This window comes from Panthera uncia (assembly GCF_023721935.1).
Source record: "Panthera uncia isolate 11264 chromosome C1 unlocalized genomic scaffold, Puncia_PCG_1.0 HiC_scaffold_4, whole genome shotgun sequence".
Classification (NCBI taxonomy): Eukaryota; Metazoa; Chordata; class Mammalia; order Carnivora; family Felidae; genus Panthera; species Panthera uncia.
The window spans coordinates 9,357,313-9,374,253 of NW_026057585.1; the positions used below are offsets into that span (position 1 = coordinate 9,357,313).

General features: G+C 37.6%; 1 protein-coding gene across 2 annotated transcripts in view; it reads left to right on the top strand.

Annotated features, from left to right (window-relative positions):
* Positions 1-16,941, top strand: part of PTPN22 (protein tyrosine phosphatase non-receptor type 22) — a 60,246-nt gene that overhangs the window by 39,475 nt on the left and 3,830 nt on the right. Inside the window, exons 14-20 of one of the 2 annotated variants that reach the window (XM_049618394.1) lie at positions 1,340-1,423; positions 1,579-1,709; positions 3,925-3,952; positions 7,564-7,647; positions 7,886-8,001; positions 9,221-9,251; positions 14,113-14,190. In XM_049618394.1, coding sequence (XP_049474351.1) covers positions 1,340-1,423; positions 1,579-1,709; positions 3,925-3,952; positions 7,564-7,647; positions 7,886-8,001; positions 9,221-9,251; positions 14,113-14,190 — 552 coding nt within the window. The remainder of the gene's footprint in view (positions 1-1,339; positions 1,424-1,578; positions 1,710-3,924; positions 3,953-7,563; positions 7,648-7,885; positions 8,002-9,220; positions 9,252-14,112; positions 14,191-16,941) is intronic. The other variant, XM_049618395.1, reaches the window with a different exon arrangement.

Consider the following 16,941-nt stretch of genomic DNA (forward strand, 5'->3'; position numbering starts at 1 on the left):
CATTTTTTTAAAAAAGATTTTATTTTTTTTAAGTAATCTCTACACCCAACATGGGGCTTGAAAGCACAACCCCGAGATTAAGAGTCGCATGTTCCACTGACTGAGCCAGCCAGGTGCCCCCACTTGGGATATTTATTGCACAATCATGTGGCTACACTGAGTTAAACAGATAGCTAAGAACTGAATTCTCTTACGTAGGAGTTGGAAGAGGAGGACCTGATTTCTTGCTGTTCTTGTGTAATAACTTAGTAGATGAGAATGTGTAGTTAGTATCCTGTGTAGGCCTTTAATCTTATATACACCTTTACGTTCATACTTTCTCACTTTTTTAATTCTAGATTTTTGCAAATTCATATTATTTTTGTTTTATTGAGTGGTTTGAAAGTAGAAGTAAATATCCTGTTAGAGATGACTAGAATAGCTTGATATGAAAGAATGTGAAGAAAAGAGCAAGTGTGACTCTACAGGTATATTATCAGAAATTTATAAATAACATTTTACGTGAATAGGAAGTAGAGAAAGCTTTTTTTCCTATAACATTATTTATTATATAGTTTCTTAATAGATGTGTGTATATGGTATATGTAGCTTTGTAACAAAAATGTTTTATCTGGATTTAGTTCCTTCTCTGATTATTTTATATACTTTGATCTTGTTTTATAATTTAAAGGATTTTTTTTTTTTTTAGATACCCACAGTATCTTAGACTTCTCTGAGTACCATCAGTAAAAACAAATCTTAGCTTTAGGGATTGTAGTGGCGTTGACATGTGTGCCACCTGGCGGCAGTTTCTTGTAATAGCATTTGAATTTTTCTATACAAATTCTGAATTTTTCTACAGAAAAATAGAAAACGCTGTTACACCATCGTTTTGTAAAAAGGAAAAAAACATCATTATTCTTTATTGTAGAATAAAGAACGGATACTAACACATTTATAACTCTACCTACTCTGTCACTGAATCCTTGGCATGTTTCAAAGTGCTGTATCATCCTTTATTGTATATTCTATGTAAAACAAAAGGGTTGTATAGAAAACAATTCAAAACTTCATGAATCAATATAACGTTTTATATTTTCTTGACTGGTACTCAGTGACTCAATCAAAATATTTTTGGGCTTTTAAAAAAATTGTAAATTTTTAAGCAACAGCAAAACCTCCTGGGTTTGCAACTTAAATAAAATGGAAGAATTTATCTTGCTATCTCCTTGAGTAAACACATACCAGCTCAACTGTTGTAGCGATGTTTGATGGAATTTACATTGCGATTAGAACGTAAGAATTTCCTTTGGATTTTTCTAATTAAAAATTATGATTATATTTCTGACATTTTGGATAGCAACTTCTCCAAGGATAGATGATGACATTCCCCCTCCACTTCCAGAACGGACACCTGAATCTTTTATTGTGGTGGAGGAAGCCGGTGAGTACGGTTGAGTTAAGTGTAAAATAAAGTGTGGATTAACTAGATTACTTCTCAGGTCCTGTTGATGGTCTGTGTGCTATTGCTAAGTAACATTTGCTTTCTAAAAGAATGACAACACTCCTAAGAATTGGACCATATTTACTTTCTTTCAGGAGAATTTCCACGGACTGTTCCCAAATCCTTATCTTCAGCTGTGAAGGTAATAATTGGAACATCATTAGAATGCAGTGGAACATCTGAGTCAAAGAAATCTGGTGACTCTGTGAGACTTAGACCAACTAAGGTCGATAACTTTTTTTTTTTCCTACTCATTTGGATTCAACAGACTGTAGTCCTACTTCCTGTATTTTTAGCACCTATCCACTCAGTAAGCACTAAGCAGTACTACTTGTAAAGCAACGTGCTAGAGGATGTGGGAATAAAAAGATGTATGAGACACGATTATCGGGGCGCCTGGGTGGCTCAGTTAAGTGTCCAACTCTTGATTTCAGCTCAAGCCATGATCTCACGGGTTAGTTCGAGCCCCGTGTTGGGATCCATGCTGACAGCACGGAGCCTATTTGGGATTCTTTCTCCCTCTGTCTCTGCCCACCCCCACAAATAAACAAGTTAGCATTAAAAAAAAAAGACACAATTATTGCCCTTAGGAAACTTACAGGTTGGAAGTGACTAAGGATGACTTAGTGAAAGAGGAAATATTTGAGCTGGTTCCCGAAGGACAGTTAAAGCAAAAATAAATGTTTCATAAGTAGGTAGCTTGTTCCTAGTAGTCATTTGGTAGGCTGTATTATGTTAGCTGTGATATCATAGTGTAGAGAATAATTTTTTGAATGACACGTCCATATTACTTAAGATAAAGTTTTTGGAATAATGCTCCCCACTTCTGGAAGAAAAACCTACACTTCAGTAATCTGTTGTGCATTTATATATTCTATGAACCAACTACCTTAAAATTTCAGAGATCAGAGAAGTAATTAACTAAACAAACATTTCAAAGTGCCTACAACTGCAATGCTGGCAGGCAAATATTCTCTATCTTTTTAATTACTTACACTTTGAATTTATTAGTAATTATTATTGTTAATAATCTGCCCACATGTAATAGTCTTTATCTTAACAACTCCTAGAGCCAAAACAATCACTCCTTTTCTAATGTCATGAAGTAGTTTCAATTTCAACAATTTACCTCCCGTTAAATTTCCTGGGAAATGTGCTGAATAGGAAGGAAATAAATTAAAAAAAAGGATCAATTTAAGACCAATTACTGTGACATATAAAAATCACTGTAAGGTTTGGAAGGGGATACTTGCAAACGATATATTCGATCAGGGGTTAATATCCAAAATATATAAAAAACTTACACAACTCAACACCAAAAAAACCTCAAATAATCTAATTTAAAAATGGGCAGAAGACATGAATAGACATTTTCCCAAAGAAACATAGAGATGGCCAACAGACACATGAAAAGATGCCCAACATCACTAACCAGCAGGGAAATGCAAATCAAAATCGCAATGAGCTATCACCTCACACTAGTCAGACTGGCTAAAATAAAAAAACACAAGAAACAAGTATTAGTGAGGGTATAGAAAAAAAGGAACCCTCGTGCACTGCTGGTGGAAATGCAAACTGGTGCAGCCACTGTGGAAGACAATATGGAGGCTCCTCAAAAAGTTAAAAATAGAATTTCCATATGATCTAGTAATTCCACTACTGGGTATTTACCCAAAGAATATGAAAATGCTAATTCAAAAAGATAGATGCACCCATATGTTTACTGTAGCATTATTTACAATAGCCAAGATATGGAAACAACCCAAGTGTTGTTTCCACACACACACACACACACACACACACACACACAGGAATATTATTTAGCTATAAAAAAGTATGAGATCTTGCCATTTGTGACAAAAAAGAGGGTATTGTGCTCAGTGAAATAAGACAGAGAAAGACATATGATTTCACTTATATACGGACTTTAAGAAGCAAAACAAACAAGGAAAAAAGAGACAAACAGAAAAACAGACTCATAACTATGGAGAACAAACTGGTGGCTGCCAGAGGGGAGGAAAGAGGGGAGATGGGTGAAATCAGTGAAGGGAATTAAGAGTATACTTATCTTGATGAGCACTGAGTAATGTATAAACTGTTGAATCATTATATTGTGCACCTGAGACTAATATAACTCTGTATGTTAATTATACCTGAGGTTTGAAAAATAATAAAACATTTTTAAAAAATTCGTAAGCTTGCTTTGAAAAAAAGAAAAAGAACAAAGAAATTTACAAAAAGAAAATAGAGCACTGTAAGAGTTAAGGATGCCTTTTCATAATTCAGTGAGTGCATTTATAAATTTGTAAAATAGGATCGACATTTCGTAACTGTCTCTGGAGGTATATGAAATATGATTTCAAAAATGTCTTTTATGGCTTTGAGTTTGTAAATTTGTGTACCTATCCTTCTTTCACTTTTCCTTTCTTTCTTTTTTTTAGAGTGTAAAACTGCGGAGTTCCCAGTCAGGTAAAAAAATTTCCCTTGGCTTTAGATGACATTTAGCCCTAAGAATTTATACTATAGGAATGACTCATTAAGTTTAGAGTAATTCACCTCAGGAGATGCCATAGTTCCCATGATAGCTACCACTATTTATTGATTTATTTCTGATTTTCCCAGGCTAGGAGTTTTGTTTTGTCAAGGGCAAGGTAAACACAGGGTTTTAGAATTCTGTTCTTTCATATATATTCCTCAGAAAAAAAAAAACAAAACCTCTTTCAGATAGAATCTCTTAAAGCTTTGCAGCATTTCTGTTTTATAGGTTTTACCATTGTTAGAAATGTGATTCTTTAGATCTTTAACTTGCTGTGCTTTTCCAGTACTTTCTTGAGCTTCACTTGTTTCATACATAGAATAACAACATCCACAGCTAACATTTATTGGGCATTGATAGGTAGTTTATATACATTATAAGAGGTGGTAGTTGCCCTTAACATATTTATTCATATGAACATATTATTTAAATATGCATAGGTTGTTTAACATTGAGATTAATGAGCACGGGCTTTGGAGTCGGAGAGGCTTTAGTTCAAATCCTTAGCCTACCAGTAGTTATCAAGATGCATAACCTTGGTTAAATTATATACTTCTTTATTGATTTTTCTCATTTATAAAATGAGGATAAAAGGACTCATTTCTTAGAGGATTTTTGTAACAGTTAAGTGAGATAATGCAGAAAGAGCTTTTAACACAGTGGTTGTCAAATAGTAAGCTCTCATTAAATGTTACCTATTATCATTTTTATTAGATAATTACTAAATAAGCAATTCCTAAGTAAGTTCAGTATGCTTTATACAGTGTTAGAATGGGCAGGATATATAAGAAAGGGTACTGTTTAATGTTTATATGCAAATTGGGTAGACAAAATTGATAACTTGGAACCATTAACTGATAATCTGTGTGGCACTGATTATAATCACCAGGAGTCTGGAAAAAGGGGAGGTATCACTGGAGTGGTTAGGAAAGGCGTCACTGAGTAGAAAAAAGAAACTTAAGAATATGGTTAGAGGAAAAAGGAGGGGATCAGGGTAACATTCCAGGAGCAGGGATTGGGATAACATTGATTTCAAAGGTGGCAATAAGCATTATGAGCATAGAGAAATGGTGAGTAGGTTAATTTAATTGCACTAGAGGATCTATTTGGGAAATATGGAAATAAATTTGGATGCATAAAATGTGGAAAGATTGTAAAGGATTTTATTTAATTCTGAAGGAATTTTTTAATTAATTTTTTTTTAATGTTTATTTTTGAGAGAGAGAGAGAGAGACAGAGTGCGAGCAGGGGAGGGGCAGAGAGAGAGGAACACACAGAATCCGAAGCAGGCTCCAGGCTCTGAGCTGTCTGCACAGAGCCTGATGTGGGCTCACCAGCCTTGAGATCATGACCTGACCCATAGTCAGCTGCTCAACCGACTGAGCCACCCAGGCGCTCCAATTCTGAAGGATTTTTTAAAATGTTTATTTATTTTTAAGACAGAGAGAGATAGAGCATGAACAGGGGAGGGTCAGAGAGAGAGGGAGACACAGAATCTGAAATAGGCTCCAGGCTCTGAGCTGTCGGCACACAGCCTGATGTAGGGCTCGAACCCACAAACTGTGAGATCATGACCTGAGCCGAAGTCGGATGTTTAACCGACTGAGCCACCCAGGCATCCCCCAGTTTTGAAGGATTTTAAAGTTAGACAGATGAAATATCCAAGTCAAGGAAACCTATACAGAGAGAAAGCCGATTCATGGTAGCCAATCTAATCCAGGAAGAATGGGGAGTGACTGCTAAATGGGTACAGAGTTTCTTTTTAGGGTGATGAAAGTGGTCTGGAAATAGGTAGTGGTAATGATTGCATAGCACTGTAAATGCACTGTCATTAGTGGCAAATTTTGTTATGTGTATTCTATCATACACACATAGAGCTAGGCAAAAGAATTTCAGTTTAATGCGACAAGTAATAAGCATTGTAGGTTCTTCATCAGGGTAGAAATAAGATGAAAATGGTATTTTAGGAAGATATTTGGCAGGATATCATTCACTGAAAGTTAGTTTTAGTTCTCAGTGTATTCCCTAATGGCAAGCTGGAAGATGATAAGCGACTTCAGGGTAGTTATCAAATATTTATTAAGTGCCTACTATATGCCAGTGATTGCACTAGGAGCTGGAAATAAGCAGTGTACTTTATTTTGCATATCATCCAGCGTATAAGAAATAAACAAGAGAACTTGATTTAGAGACAAATCCTAAGGCTAAAGAACCCAAAGACTAGAGACAGGTAAAACTCTAGCATTGAACCACATTTTCATTTTCAAAAGACATTACTATAATTATACTCAGTACTGTATGATATTATACACCATTTGTATCTTTAAGCCTCACTGTGTGGGAAAATAGCTCTATTATTTAAAATTCTGGGGCGCCTGGGTGGCTCAGTCGGTTGAGCGGCCGACTTCGGCTCAGGTCATGATCTCGCGGTCCGTGGGTTCGAGCCCCGCGTCGGGCTCTGTGCTGACAGCTCAGAGCCTGGAGCCTGTTTCAGATTCTGTGTCTCCCTCTCTCTGACCCTCCCCCGTTCATGCTCTGTCTCTGTCTCAAAAATAAATAAACGTTAAAAAATAAAATAAAATTCTTTACATCATGGAAAATCTCAAACACATTTTAAACATCCCATAATAGCATTATCACACCAATGAAATGAACAATAATTCCTTAATATTAATCTAGTATCCAGATTTTATTCAATTTTCTCAAATTGTCTCAAAAATGTTTTTTTACAGTTGGTTTATTTGAATATGGATTCAAAGACTACACACTGCATTTGGTTTATAGATTTGTTAAGTCTTTTAAAATCTGTAACAGTTTTCCTTCCTTTTTATATTTTCTCATGCCATTTATTTGTAGAAGAGCATGGGTCATTTGTCAGAGACTGCGGATATTCCAGATTTCCCTGTTTGTATTCTCATGGTTTTATATAGCATGCTACTCTATCCCCAGGATTCTATGTAAAATGGTAGTTAGAACTAGAAGCTTGATTAATTTTAAGTTCAATTTCTTTGGAAGAATACTGTTCTCTCCCCCCCCCCTTTTTAAAAAATGTTTATTATTTTTGAGAGAGAGAGAGAGAGACAGCATGGGGGAGGGGAAGAAAGAGGGGGTAGGGAAAGGGGAAGGGGGAGGGCAGAAGGTGGAGGGAGGGGAAGGTGGGGCGGGGGGGGGGGGGACAGAGTATCTGAAGAGGGCTCTGTGCTGACAGCAGAGAACCTGATGCATGGCTCAAACTCATGAACCATGAGATCATGACCTAAGCCTAAGTTGGATGCTTAACCAGTTGAACCACCCAGGTGCCCCTGGAAAAATACTTTTCTACGTGAGCTAAAAGTTTTTCATGAATCATAGTCTCCTTGGCTAAAAAACTAGAAGAACAAAATTCTTGAGGTTCCAGTTATTGTTTGGTCATTTTTTATTTGCTTGTTGTGTGTTAATATTGAAAAGTTGGAAAAGTTATACGACACCAAAAAGGGATTTTGACTTATAACCTTAGATTGATGGATTTGTTTTGTTTTGTTTTGTTTGTATTCTCTTATCACAGATCTACATCAAGATCGGTCTTCTCCTCCCCCACCTCCACTCCCTGAAAGAACCCTGGAGTCCTTCCTTCTTGCTGACGAAGATTGTAAGTGGAAGTACATTCCTCTCAAAAAAGCTATAAAAATGAGACTTCTAACAGATTAACAATAAAATAGGACCTAAACTGAAAAGGCATAAAGAATGGTTAAACAAGAGAAAAATAATACATTAAAAAAAACCCCAAAATGTATTGTAAAAATAATGCATAAAAAAGCAAAGCTAAGAATTACCGAATACACATCCCAAAGGCTTAAAAAGCTATGTAACAAAACATTTTTTTTAAGGTATGCAGGCTCAGTCTATACGGACCTATTCTACTAGCTGTCCTAACACCATGGAAAATTCAACATCTTCAAAGCAGACATTGAAGACTCCTGGAAAAAGTTTCACAAGGACTAAGGTAAAGAAGATGGGAGTTTTAAGAAACATGCCAGAGGCTTTCCATTTCTGACGGTGTTCATACCCTCCACCTTTCCCCTGCTGCCAGAATCAAGAGGGAAACTAGATTATTTATAAGAGCAGCTGATTTGGAAAGACAAGACTGATAATCATTAGGGGAACTGATTAAATAAATTATAAATCAAAATATATGCATATAATGAAATACTATATAGCTAAAAAAAAAGAATGAGGACTCTGTCAGTGTATTTATATATAATTTATTAACTTTTCTTTAAAAGGTAGAAAATATGGTCTCTATTTGTAATATGTGTTCATAAGAGACTCTGGAAAGGTACATAAGGAACTGACAATAATGTTTATCTGTGGGGGGAGTGTTAGAAACTGGGTGGATGGAGAACAAAGATGGGAGCATTTTTTACTACCGTATTTTGAATCATAAATAAATGACTTATTTTCAAAAATTTAAACAGACATTGTCCAAAAAATAATGTATTAAATATGTATTATATAGAAGAATACAGTTTCATTGTGTATTAGGAAAACAGAAATATCATAAAGGATATCTACCTGCCATTGAAAAGACTACAGGTAATCTATTGGAATAGAATGCCTATCTGAGAAACAACATGAAAATATAAAAAGAACGAAATACCATGGAACAGATTAAAATAAACATGCTGAGGCAATGTGAAGAAAAGAAGAAATCTGGGTAGGTTCCTGGAATAGATAAGTTAGAGACTTCACCCTCAAGGAGGCTGAGTGGGTTTTCTGAGTGGAGGGAGAAGGAAGTGGTATGGTAACAGTATGGAGTGGACCTTAGTAAATTTAGTTGGAGATACGTTTAGCAAAAGTTCTCGGCTAGAATGGGAATGGCTGTGTATCGCAGCTATCTTCAGAAGCCATTGAGGATTCCGGAACGGTCCTAATAAAGAAGAGAAGTGGAAACTCCCATCTTTTTCCTCTGATATTTTGAGAACATTCTTTCAAAATACATAGGGGGATTCTTATGGAGGTGGGAAAAATGGCAAGACAAAATCAAGTGGAGGCTTTGCACTGAATTCAAATAACAAGGTGGGAAAATAATTTTGTGTGTTTTGAAGGCTATTTTTAAGGAAATTAATCCTTTTGACTGCCGTCTGTATTTCTACTTGATTAAAGTATTTTGGATTTCACAGGAAAACAAGAGAAGACTAACGTGTCCCTTTTCATTTTTGTAGAGCTTGAAAATTTTGAGAAACATGAAAAAGAGTAAGTTTCTTTATACTTGTTTTTTAGAATACGTACACCGCTTCCACAATTGTGTCGTTTCCCCTTATATAACCACTCTGGGAAAAAATTAACATTATTGTTCCTATACAGGGCCTTGCTGGGGCCCTGCGTATCAGACCAATCACCTCTAGGCCTTGTACTGTGCTAGGCTCTACAATGGTAATATTGGAAGGGAGTAAGGAGGGGGGAGGGGTTTCTGTTTAACAGACAGGAATAATAATACGATATTTGGCACTTTCTACCCATCCTAAGATGCTGTCATGCAACTGTGTTATTTAAAATTCCTAGCAGTCTAACCTCAGATGTATTTTCTTTGAAAATAGTCCCAGCAAAGCATATTGTGAAACAAATGTGTTGATTTAACGAAACAAGCAGAGTACTGACACATTACCATTTTTGCCAAGTATTATTAGCAATAAAAGTCTGTTGCTTATTTTTTTTTTTGCTATATTGTAATGAAAACAAAACTGAAAAACTCCGGAAACTGTGGCAAACTGATTATCTTAGAAATCCTTATTTACAACTAAAAGTATATAAAGCATTGTGATACACTTTTTATAAATTCGATCCACTTGGTCAATCATCAAGGACCCAACAGCTATTTGGTATTATACTGGTGTTAGAGGGAGGGACAAAGAGCACTGAGAAAACCTGATTTATGGTATCGCCTATACAGGAAGGCTTATGGCTGAATCTAACCCATTTCTTCTGAGTTTTTACTCTACTTCCCTGTCAATAGACTTGTGCTCACCTGCTTTCATTGACACCACACCTGATCTTGGAAGTGAACAGATTTCTCACCTACGATGGCTAAAATATGATTGGGAAATATACTCTTTCCTCTAATGTGAGTCAAAAGAGAATTTAAACATTTCGGAGGAAATTGTAGTATGAAACAGGGGAAATAAAATAGCCCAAAGCAAAGAAGTGACGGACTTGAATAGCTAGCCAGTTTGGTTTGAAGAGCTTAGCTTATGAAACACCCAATTTTCTTTCTTAAAAAAAAAAAAAAAAGAAAAGAAACTCTTTGTATAGCTCCAACCCTATCTTGGGGATATCAAACAAAGACACAGACACTTCAGGTAAATTTAGGTTGGCATAGATTCAATATGTGGTGAGATACTCAGAGACTCTGAGTATTATTTCTGAGTAAGACCTCCCAGATCATTCTCTAGGTCTAGGCTAATTTCAATTTCTCAGCTGCCTTTATCCTCTGGTCTTTTGTCCTTAAATGAAGAACTGGCCCTTAAAATATCTGACCCTTAAAACTGATCCTGAAGCTTGAGATTTATCTGCCTGTACTTGGGAAAAATGTCCTCTTCCCCTTGCAGATGGTTTATGACTCTTGAATTCCAGATGTTCTCCCTTTAGCCTGGATCTCCAACTGGTCTGTAGTTAAAGCTGGTCCTAATTTTGATAAAGTAAGGATTCTTCACCTGTTGTTTTAAGCCAGCATTTAAACATAGTATCCATGCATTCGCTGAATATTCATTGAGTGCCTATTAAGTGCTAGGCATTCTGTAAGGCACTGGGTATATGATGGTATGTAGGTATTGGGCTATCCCTCTGTGGAACTTAAGTCCAGTTAGGGATTCAGACATTAAACAAGTAAATTCACAGATACATGCATAATAATGCATGGTGATAGATGCTGTGCAGGAAACCAAGAGGGTAATTATGAGAGAGAATAACAAAGGGGATCTATTTTAGAACGAGTGGTCCAGGAGGCCCTTTCTAAGTAATGATTAAACCTGAGACATGAAGGAGCAGCCAGCCAGGAGAAAAGTGGGGAGAGGACCCCTCCAGATAGAGGGAGTAGCAAACGTAGAAGCTCTCGAGCGTGGGTTTGGTGTGTTGTAGGAACTGAGAGGAAGCCATCGTAGCTGCAGGGTATTATGAGGAGAGAGCAATAAAGTGTGGTGACTGGCAAGATGGTGGTGGTGGGGGAGAAGGTAGTTAAACCCTTATGGGTCATGTTAAGTAGTTTAGAGTTTATTGTAAGTGCAATGGTTGAAGAGCTTTAAGCGGAGACGTTACATGAGCTGGTTTTTTTCTCTTTTTTATAAAGTTTATTTATTTTGAGAGAGAGAGAGAGAGAGAGAGAGTGCATAGGCGTGTGTGTGCACGGGCAAGCACAAGTAGGGGAAGGACAGAGAGATCGGGGGAGAAACAGAATCCCAAGCAGGCTTGGTGCCACCATTGCGAAGGTCAAACCCACGAACTGTGAGATCGTGACCTGAGCCGAGATCAAGACTCCCACCCCCAACCGACTGAGCCACCCGGGTGCCCCACATGATCTGTTTTTTAAAAAGATCTTCCTGGCTGCTGTGTGGAGAGTGAATCATAGGGTGACAAGAATTAAAGCTATCAACCATGATGCCTGATGCCTGATGCCTACTTTTGGTGGGAAACTTTTAATTACTCAGATACCCTTCAGTTGCAAGGGATAGAAAACCCAACTTAAGCCAGCTGAAGCAGAAGAGGGGAATTCGTTGGCCTGTAACCAAGAGCTCAAATGATATAATCAGGACCCAATCTCATTCCATATCTCCACCTTTGTTTTACTCCGTGTTAGCTCATTCATAGGCAGGCTTTTACCATGTGGTTTCAGGCTTATGATGGAAAAAATGAGCTGTTTCCTGGTTGCTCAAGCAATAGTCCGATGACTAGTGCTGCTGATTGGGACTGCCTGTGTTGGTTTGGTTCATTTGTCCAACCTTGAACCAATTATTGCCAGTATATTCTGATTAAGCAGAATCAGAATGGACACTGACCAGTAAGGAATGAGGTCAGACCTAACTGCTATGATCATGGCAATGTACCAACTGAAAATTAGCCCTAGTCATAGGTCAGTTCCTTGATCTAATGGTAGAATCAACTTCACCAGAAGTATGGAAGCTGACAATTGGGCTGGGGTGGTTTCCTAAAGAAAAACTCAAGTTCTGTTATCAGAAGAAGGAAGAATTAACGCTGGGCAGGCCAGCATAAATGTATCTGTGACATGATACAATTCTACTGAAGCTGCCATAGGAAAAAACCAAGATATTTCATTAAATGAAAAAAGTAAATTGGGGCCCCTGGGTGGCTCAGTCCGCTGAGCGTCTGACTTCAGCTAAGGTCATGATCTCACGGTTCGTGAGTTCCAGCCCCGCGTCGGGCTCTGTGCTGACGGCTCAGAGCCTGGAGCCTGCTTCGCATTCTGTGTCCCCCTCTCTCTCTGCCCCTCCCCTGCACACGCTCTGTCTCTCTCTCTCTCTCTCAAAAATAAAGAAACATGAAAAAAAATTTAAAAGAAAAGAAAAAAGTAAATTATAGGATAATCAGTCTTGTTTATATAATAGCCTAATAACAAAACTAAGTACTTACAAGTATATCAAGTTCAACCACATGGCATGCCATTTTCCAAAAACAAAAAGCAAACAAACAAACAAAAAAAAAAACAAATTGTGGCAAGCCAGTATGCAAAGCAGCAATTCCCTTTGATATATTTATTTGCAGAATCTTTCGTCTCCTGTTATAAAAAAAGACAATACTCCCTCCTTTTGGCGTAATTGTTTTCTTTCTGAAGGATGTATACAGCTCTCAGCTCATATGCATTATGGTGATGATTGATATGTCCTCAACTTTCTTACCTTCATGCACATCTTATGCGTGTCTCTCTCCTCAGCGCCTAGCCCAATGCTTGGCACATAAAAGATATTCAATAAATATATATTTTAATAGAATCTGATTAAAATTCATTACGTCCCGCAGGGCTTCATACTCAAGTACCTCCACGGAGAGGGAGGTTTTTCTCAAATTGTAACATTAGCCATGTGTTTACAAACATAGATGCAGTCCTCACGCTGCATACTGAAAATGTTGAAAACCAAAAAAGGGTGACTTTTTAATAATTTCTCCCCAATCATATGCTGTTTTTACACAAAGTTTTATAGAAAGTTTATACAAACCTGAAATTATTTTTTTCACTGCTAGATAGTGCACGTGCAAAATGTGGACGATGTGAAAACTGGAGTGTTTTTAAAATTGGGCAGAAATTGATACATGAATATATTAGGGTGCTGGGAAGAGAAACATTTTTTATTTTATTTTATTTTTTTAGTGTTTTATTTATTCTTGAGAGAGAGAGAGACAGAGCACAAGCAGAGGAGGGTTAGAGAGAGAGGGAGACACAGAATCCAAAGCAGGCTCCAGGCTCTGAGCTGTCAGCACAGAGCCCAATGCGGGCCCGAACTCACGAACTGTGAAATCATGACCTGAGACAAAGTCGGACGCTTAACTGACTGAGCCACCCAGGTGCCCCGAGAAACATATTTTTAAGCCTATCTATTAGTAGCTAACGTAGCTACTAATGTTTTGGGGAGATTCTGGGCCTCTATAATGGGAAAAAGGTAAGCTGGAGAGTGAAGATATTCCAGGAATAAAGGATGCTATAAGAAAAACCATAGATGAAGTCATGTGGAAAACAAATGATTTAAAAGTGTCTTAAGAGTGATGAGTGCAAAGTGAAATGAAATCAAAAGCCACAATTTGAATCCCCCCCAAAGCTGTTTCACAATGTAATGGATGTTATTCCTGAATACTCTGGTGATTTTCTTTAGTGTTGGGCTTTACTATACAATCTGTTTGCAAAGAAAAGATACCCCCTCCCCCCCATCACACACACAAAAGAGTTAACCCATTTGTAAGTAAGCATCTGTATTTTGTGGTATTTTATAGTAATATGTTAATTTGGGAGTCTTAATTACTTTGGAGGAAATATTTCAAGTTATGTGTTCTGATAAACAGTAATCAGAGTTTGTCTTCATCTTTTCCCTTACATTTTTTCTTTTGATTCTAGGTGTCTCTAATTCTTCTCCAGCAAACAAGCCTGCAGACTCTGTTCAGTCAAATCGCTCCAGCTCCCTTCTGAATTTTGGTATGTGTGTTATTTTCCAGCACAGTTTAAAAAAAAATGTTTATCTTGTAGTATGAACTTTAAATAGGATTCAAGGTTGATATATAGGTCCTTATATCTATATTTTTTCCATGCAATTTATCTTTTTATTTTTGACCTTAGCTACCTCTTAACATCTTACCTAGGATGGAATTGCCTAGGATAGCAGAAAATAAAGCTAGGTAACCACATGATTATGTTGCCATGTAGTAAATGAATGTGTGACTAGCCAAATGAAGAAATTCTGAGATGCTATGAGACTCTAGTTCATATCTAATCAAAGTTATAAAAAATACATGAGTGTGGTCATAAGAACAACACTTGCCATCTAATTTTATAGAACTCGTTCTATAGTAGGGGCTGAAGCACAATCCTGACAGTTTAAAGGAATTGTTTGCCCCACTGTCCCTAACTATAAACTATAAACCTAAAATGATAATTTTGTGGGGTGCTTGGGTGACTCAGTCGGTTAAGTGTCTGACTTCGGCTCAGGTCATGATCTCACGGTTCATGGGTTTGAGCCCCACGTCAGGCTCTGCGCTGACAGCTCAGAGCCTGGAACCTGCTTGGATTCTGTGTCTCCCTCTCTCTCTGCCTCTCCCCAGCTTGCACTCGTCTGTCTCTCAAAAATAAACATTAAAAAAAAAGAAAAAAATGATAATTTTATATTATTTTAAGCATCCTATTATTCTATATGACATAAATTCATGATACTATGTAAGATAGTATCACATATACTATAAATATTTGTAAGGAATGTAGTAATTAGTGTAGGCTATAATTACTTAAAATTATTACCCAAAAAGCAGACCTCCCTCCCCCTCCCCCAGGAAAGGATCTGGGAGCCCCCATGGTACCCTGGGACAAGACCTTGAGAACTGTTGCTGTGTGGTATTGTCCTTATTTGTATGGTCAGAATTGGGTTGCTGCCACATCCAGATTGCAGGTAGCAAGAAGATAAGAGAAAAATATGTAAGAGGTGAGATCGCCTCTTCTGGTCTTGAGGTATCGGCCTGGAAGTGGCAACATCGCGTCAGCTCACATTAGCTTGAGAATTTGGACATATGCTACATCTAAATTGCAAGAGTAGCTGGGAAAAGTAGTAACACTGGGTGGGCAGTTGCTGAAATACAATTCTATTCCTGAAGAACCAAGGAAAGGTTCTGGTGGACAGGTAGCAATCCCTGGCCACACCTGGATTATGGTCTCCATTTCACCTTGGCAAAATATCAACTAGAATCTCTGGATACATTTTTTTGGGGTGAAAAATTTTATTTGGGGGCACCTGGGTGGCTCAGTTGGTTTGACTCTTGGTTTCAGCTCAGGTCATGATCTCACAGTTTGGGGTTTGAGCCCTACATCGGGTTCTGTACTGACAGCTTGGAGCCTGCTTGGGATCCTCTCTCTCCCTCTCTCTACCGCCTCCCCCACTAGTGCCCTCTCTCTCTTTCAAAAATAAACATTAAAAATCTTTAGATTATATTGTCTAAGGTTTAAAATGTTAGAGAAAAAGAAGTTACTATTCTTTTTTTGTTTAATTTTTTTTTTTAACGTTTATTTATTTTTGAGACAGAGAGAGACAGAGCATGAACAGGGGAGTGGCAGAGAGAGAGGGAGACACAGAATCTGAAACAGGCTCCGGGCTCTGAGCTGTCAGCACAGGGCCCGACGCGGGGCTCGAACTCACAGATCGTGAGATCATGACCTGAGCCGAAGTCGGACGCTTAACCGACCAAGCCACCCAGGCGCCCCAAAGAAGTTACTATTCTTATGAAATCATTTAGTTAAAAAATTCATACAGATTATCATATACCCCATGAAAAAAACACACAAAACTTGGCCTGGAACACAAATGTTCCCTTCCTTCTTTCCTTTCTCTCCATCAGTGATACCACTTGAGTAACTCATGACCCATCTAACTTTACAACAATCTGTGATCTAATATGAAGATAAAATATTGAAGAGCTGCCTCCATAATATATTTCTTCTCAAATATGCTTAGATTTGAATATTTACTTACTTAAAAAGCACAACTCTTTCACTGGCTCTTTTTTTTGTGTTTTTTAACGTTTATTTATTGTTTTGAGAGACATAGAGAGACAGAGCACAAGTTGGGGAGGGGCAGAGAGAGGAGACACAGAATCCAAAGCAGGCTCCAGGCTCCGAGCTGTCAGCACAGAGCGCGACGCGGGGCTCAAACCCACGAACCGCGAGATCATGACCTGAGCCGAAGTAAGATGCTTACTTAAGTCACCCAGGCGCCCCCTTTTTTCTTTTTAATGAAGGAAGCATATAAATTGTAGTAATAATTTACATACAAAAGTTTTTAATTTTGAATAAAAATTCTGTTTATAAACATTTTTATTTTTTCTGAATTGGCCTACATGCAAAAAAAGGTAGCTTGCTGGGGCACCTGGGTGGCTCAGTTGGTTAAGTGTCCAACTTTGGCTCAGGTCATGATCTCACCATTTCTGAGTTCGAGCCCCATGTTGGGCTGACAACATGTGCTGACAGCTCAGAGCCTGGAGCCTGCTTGGGATTCTGTGTGTGTGTCTCTCTCTCTCTGCCCTTCCCCCGCTCATGCTCTGTCTCTCAAAAATAAAATAAACAGTAAAAAAAAAAAAAAAAAAAAAAAAAAGGTAACTTGCTATTGTTCTAAATTATTCAGAATTGATTAGTGAAAAAGACTGAATGCAGGTATTTCTTTCAGGTTTCAGATACTTGGTACTTACA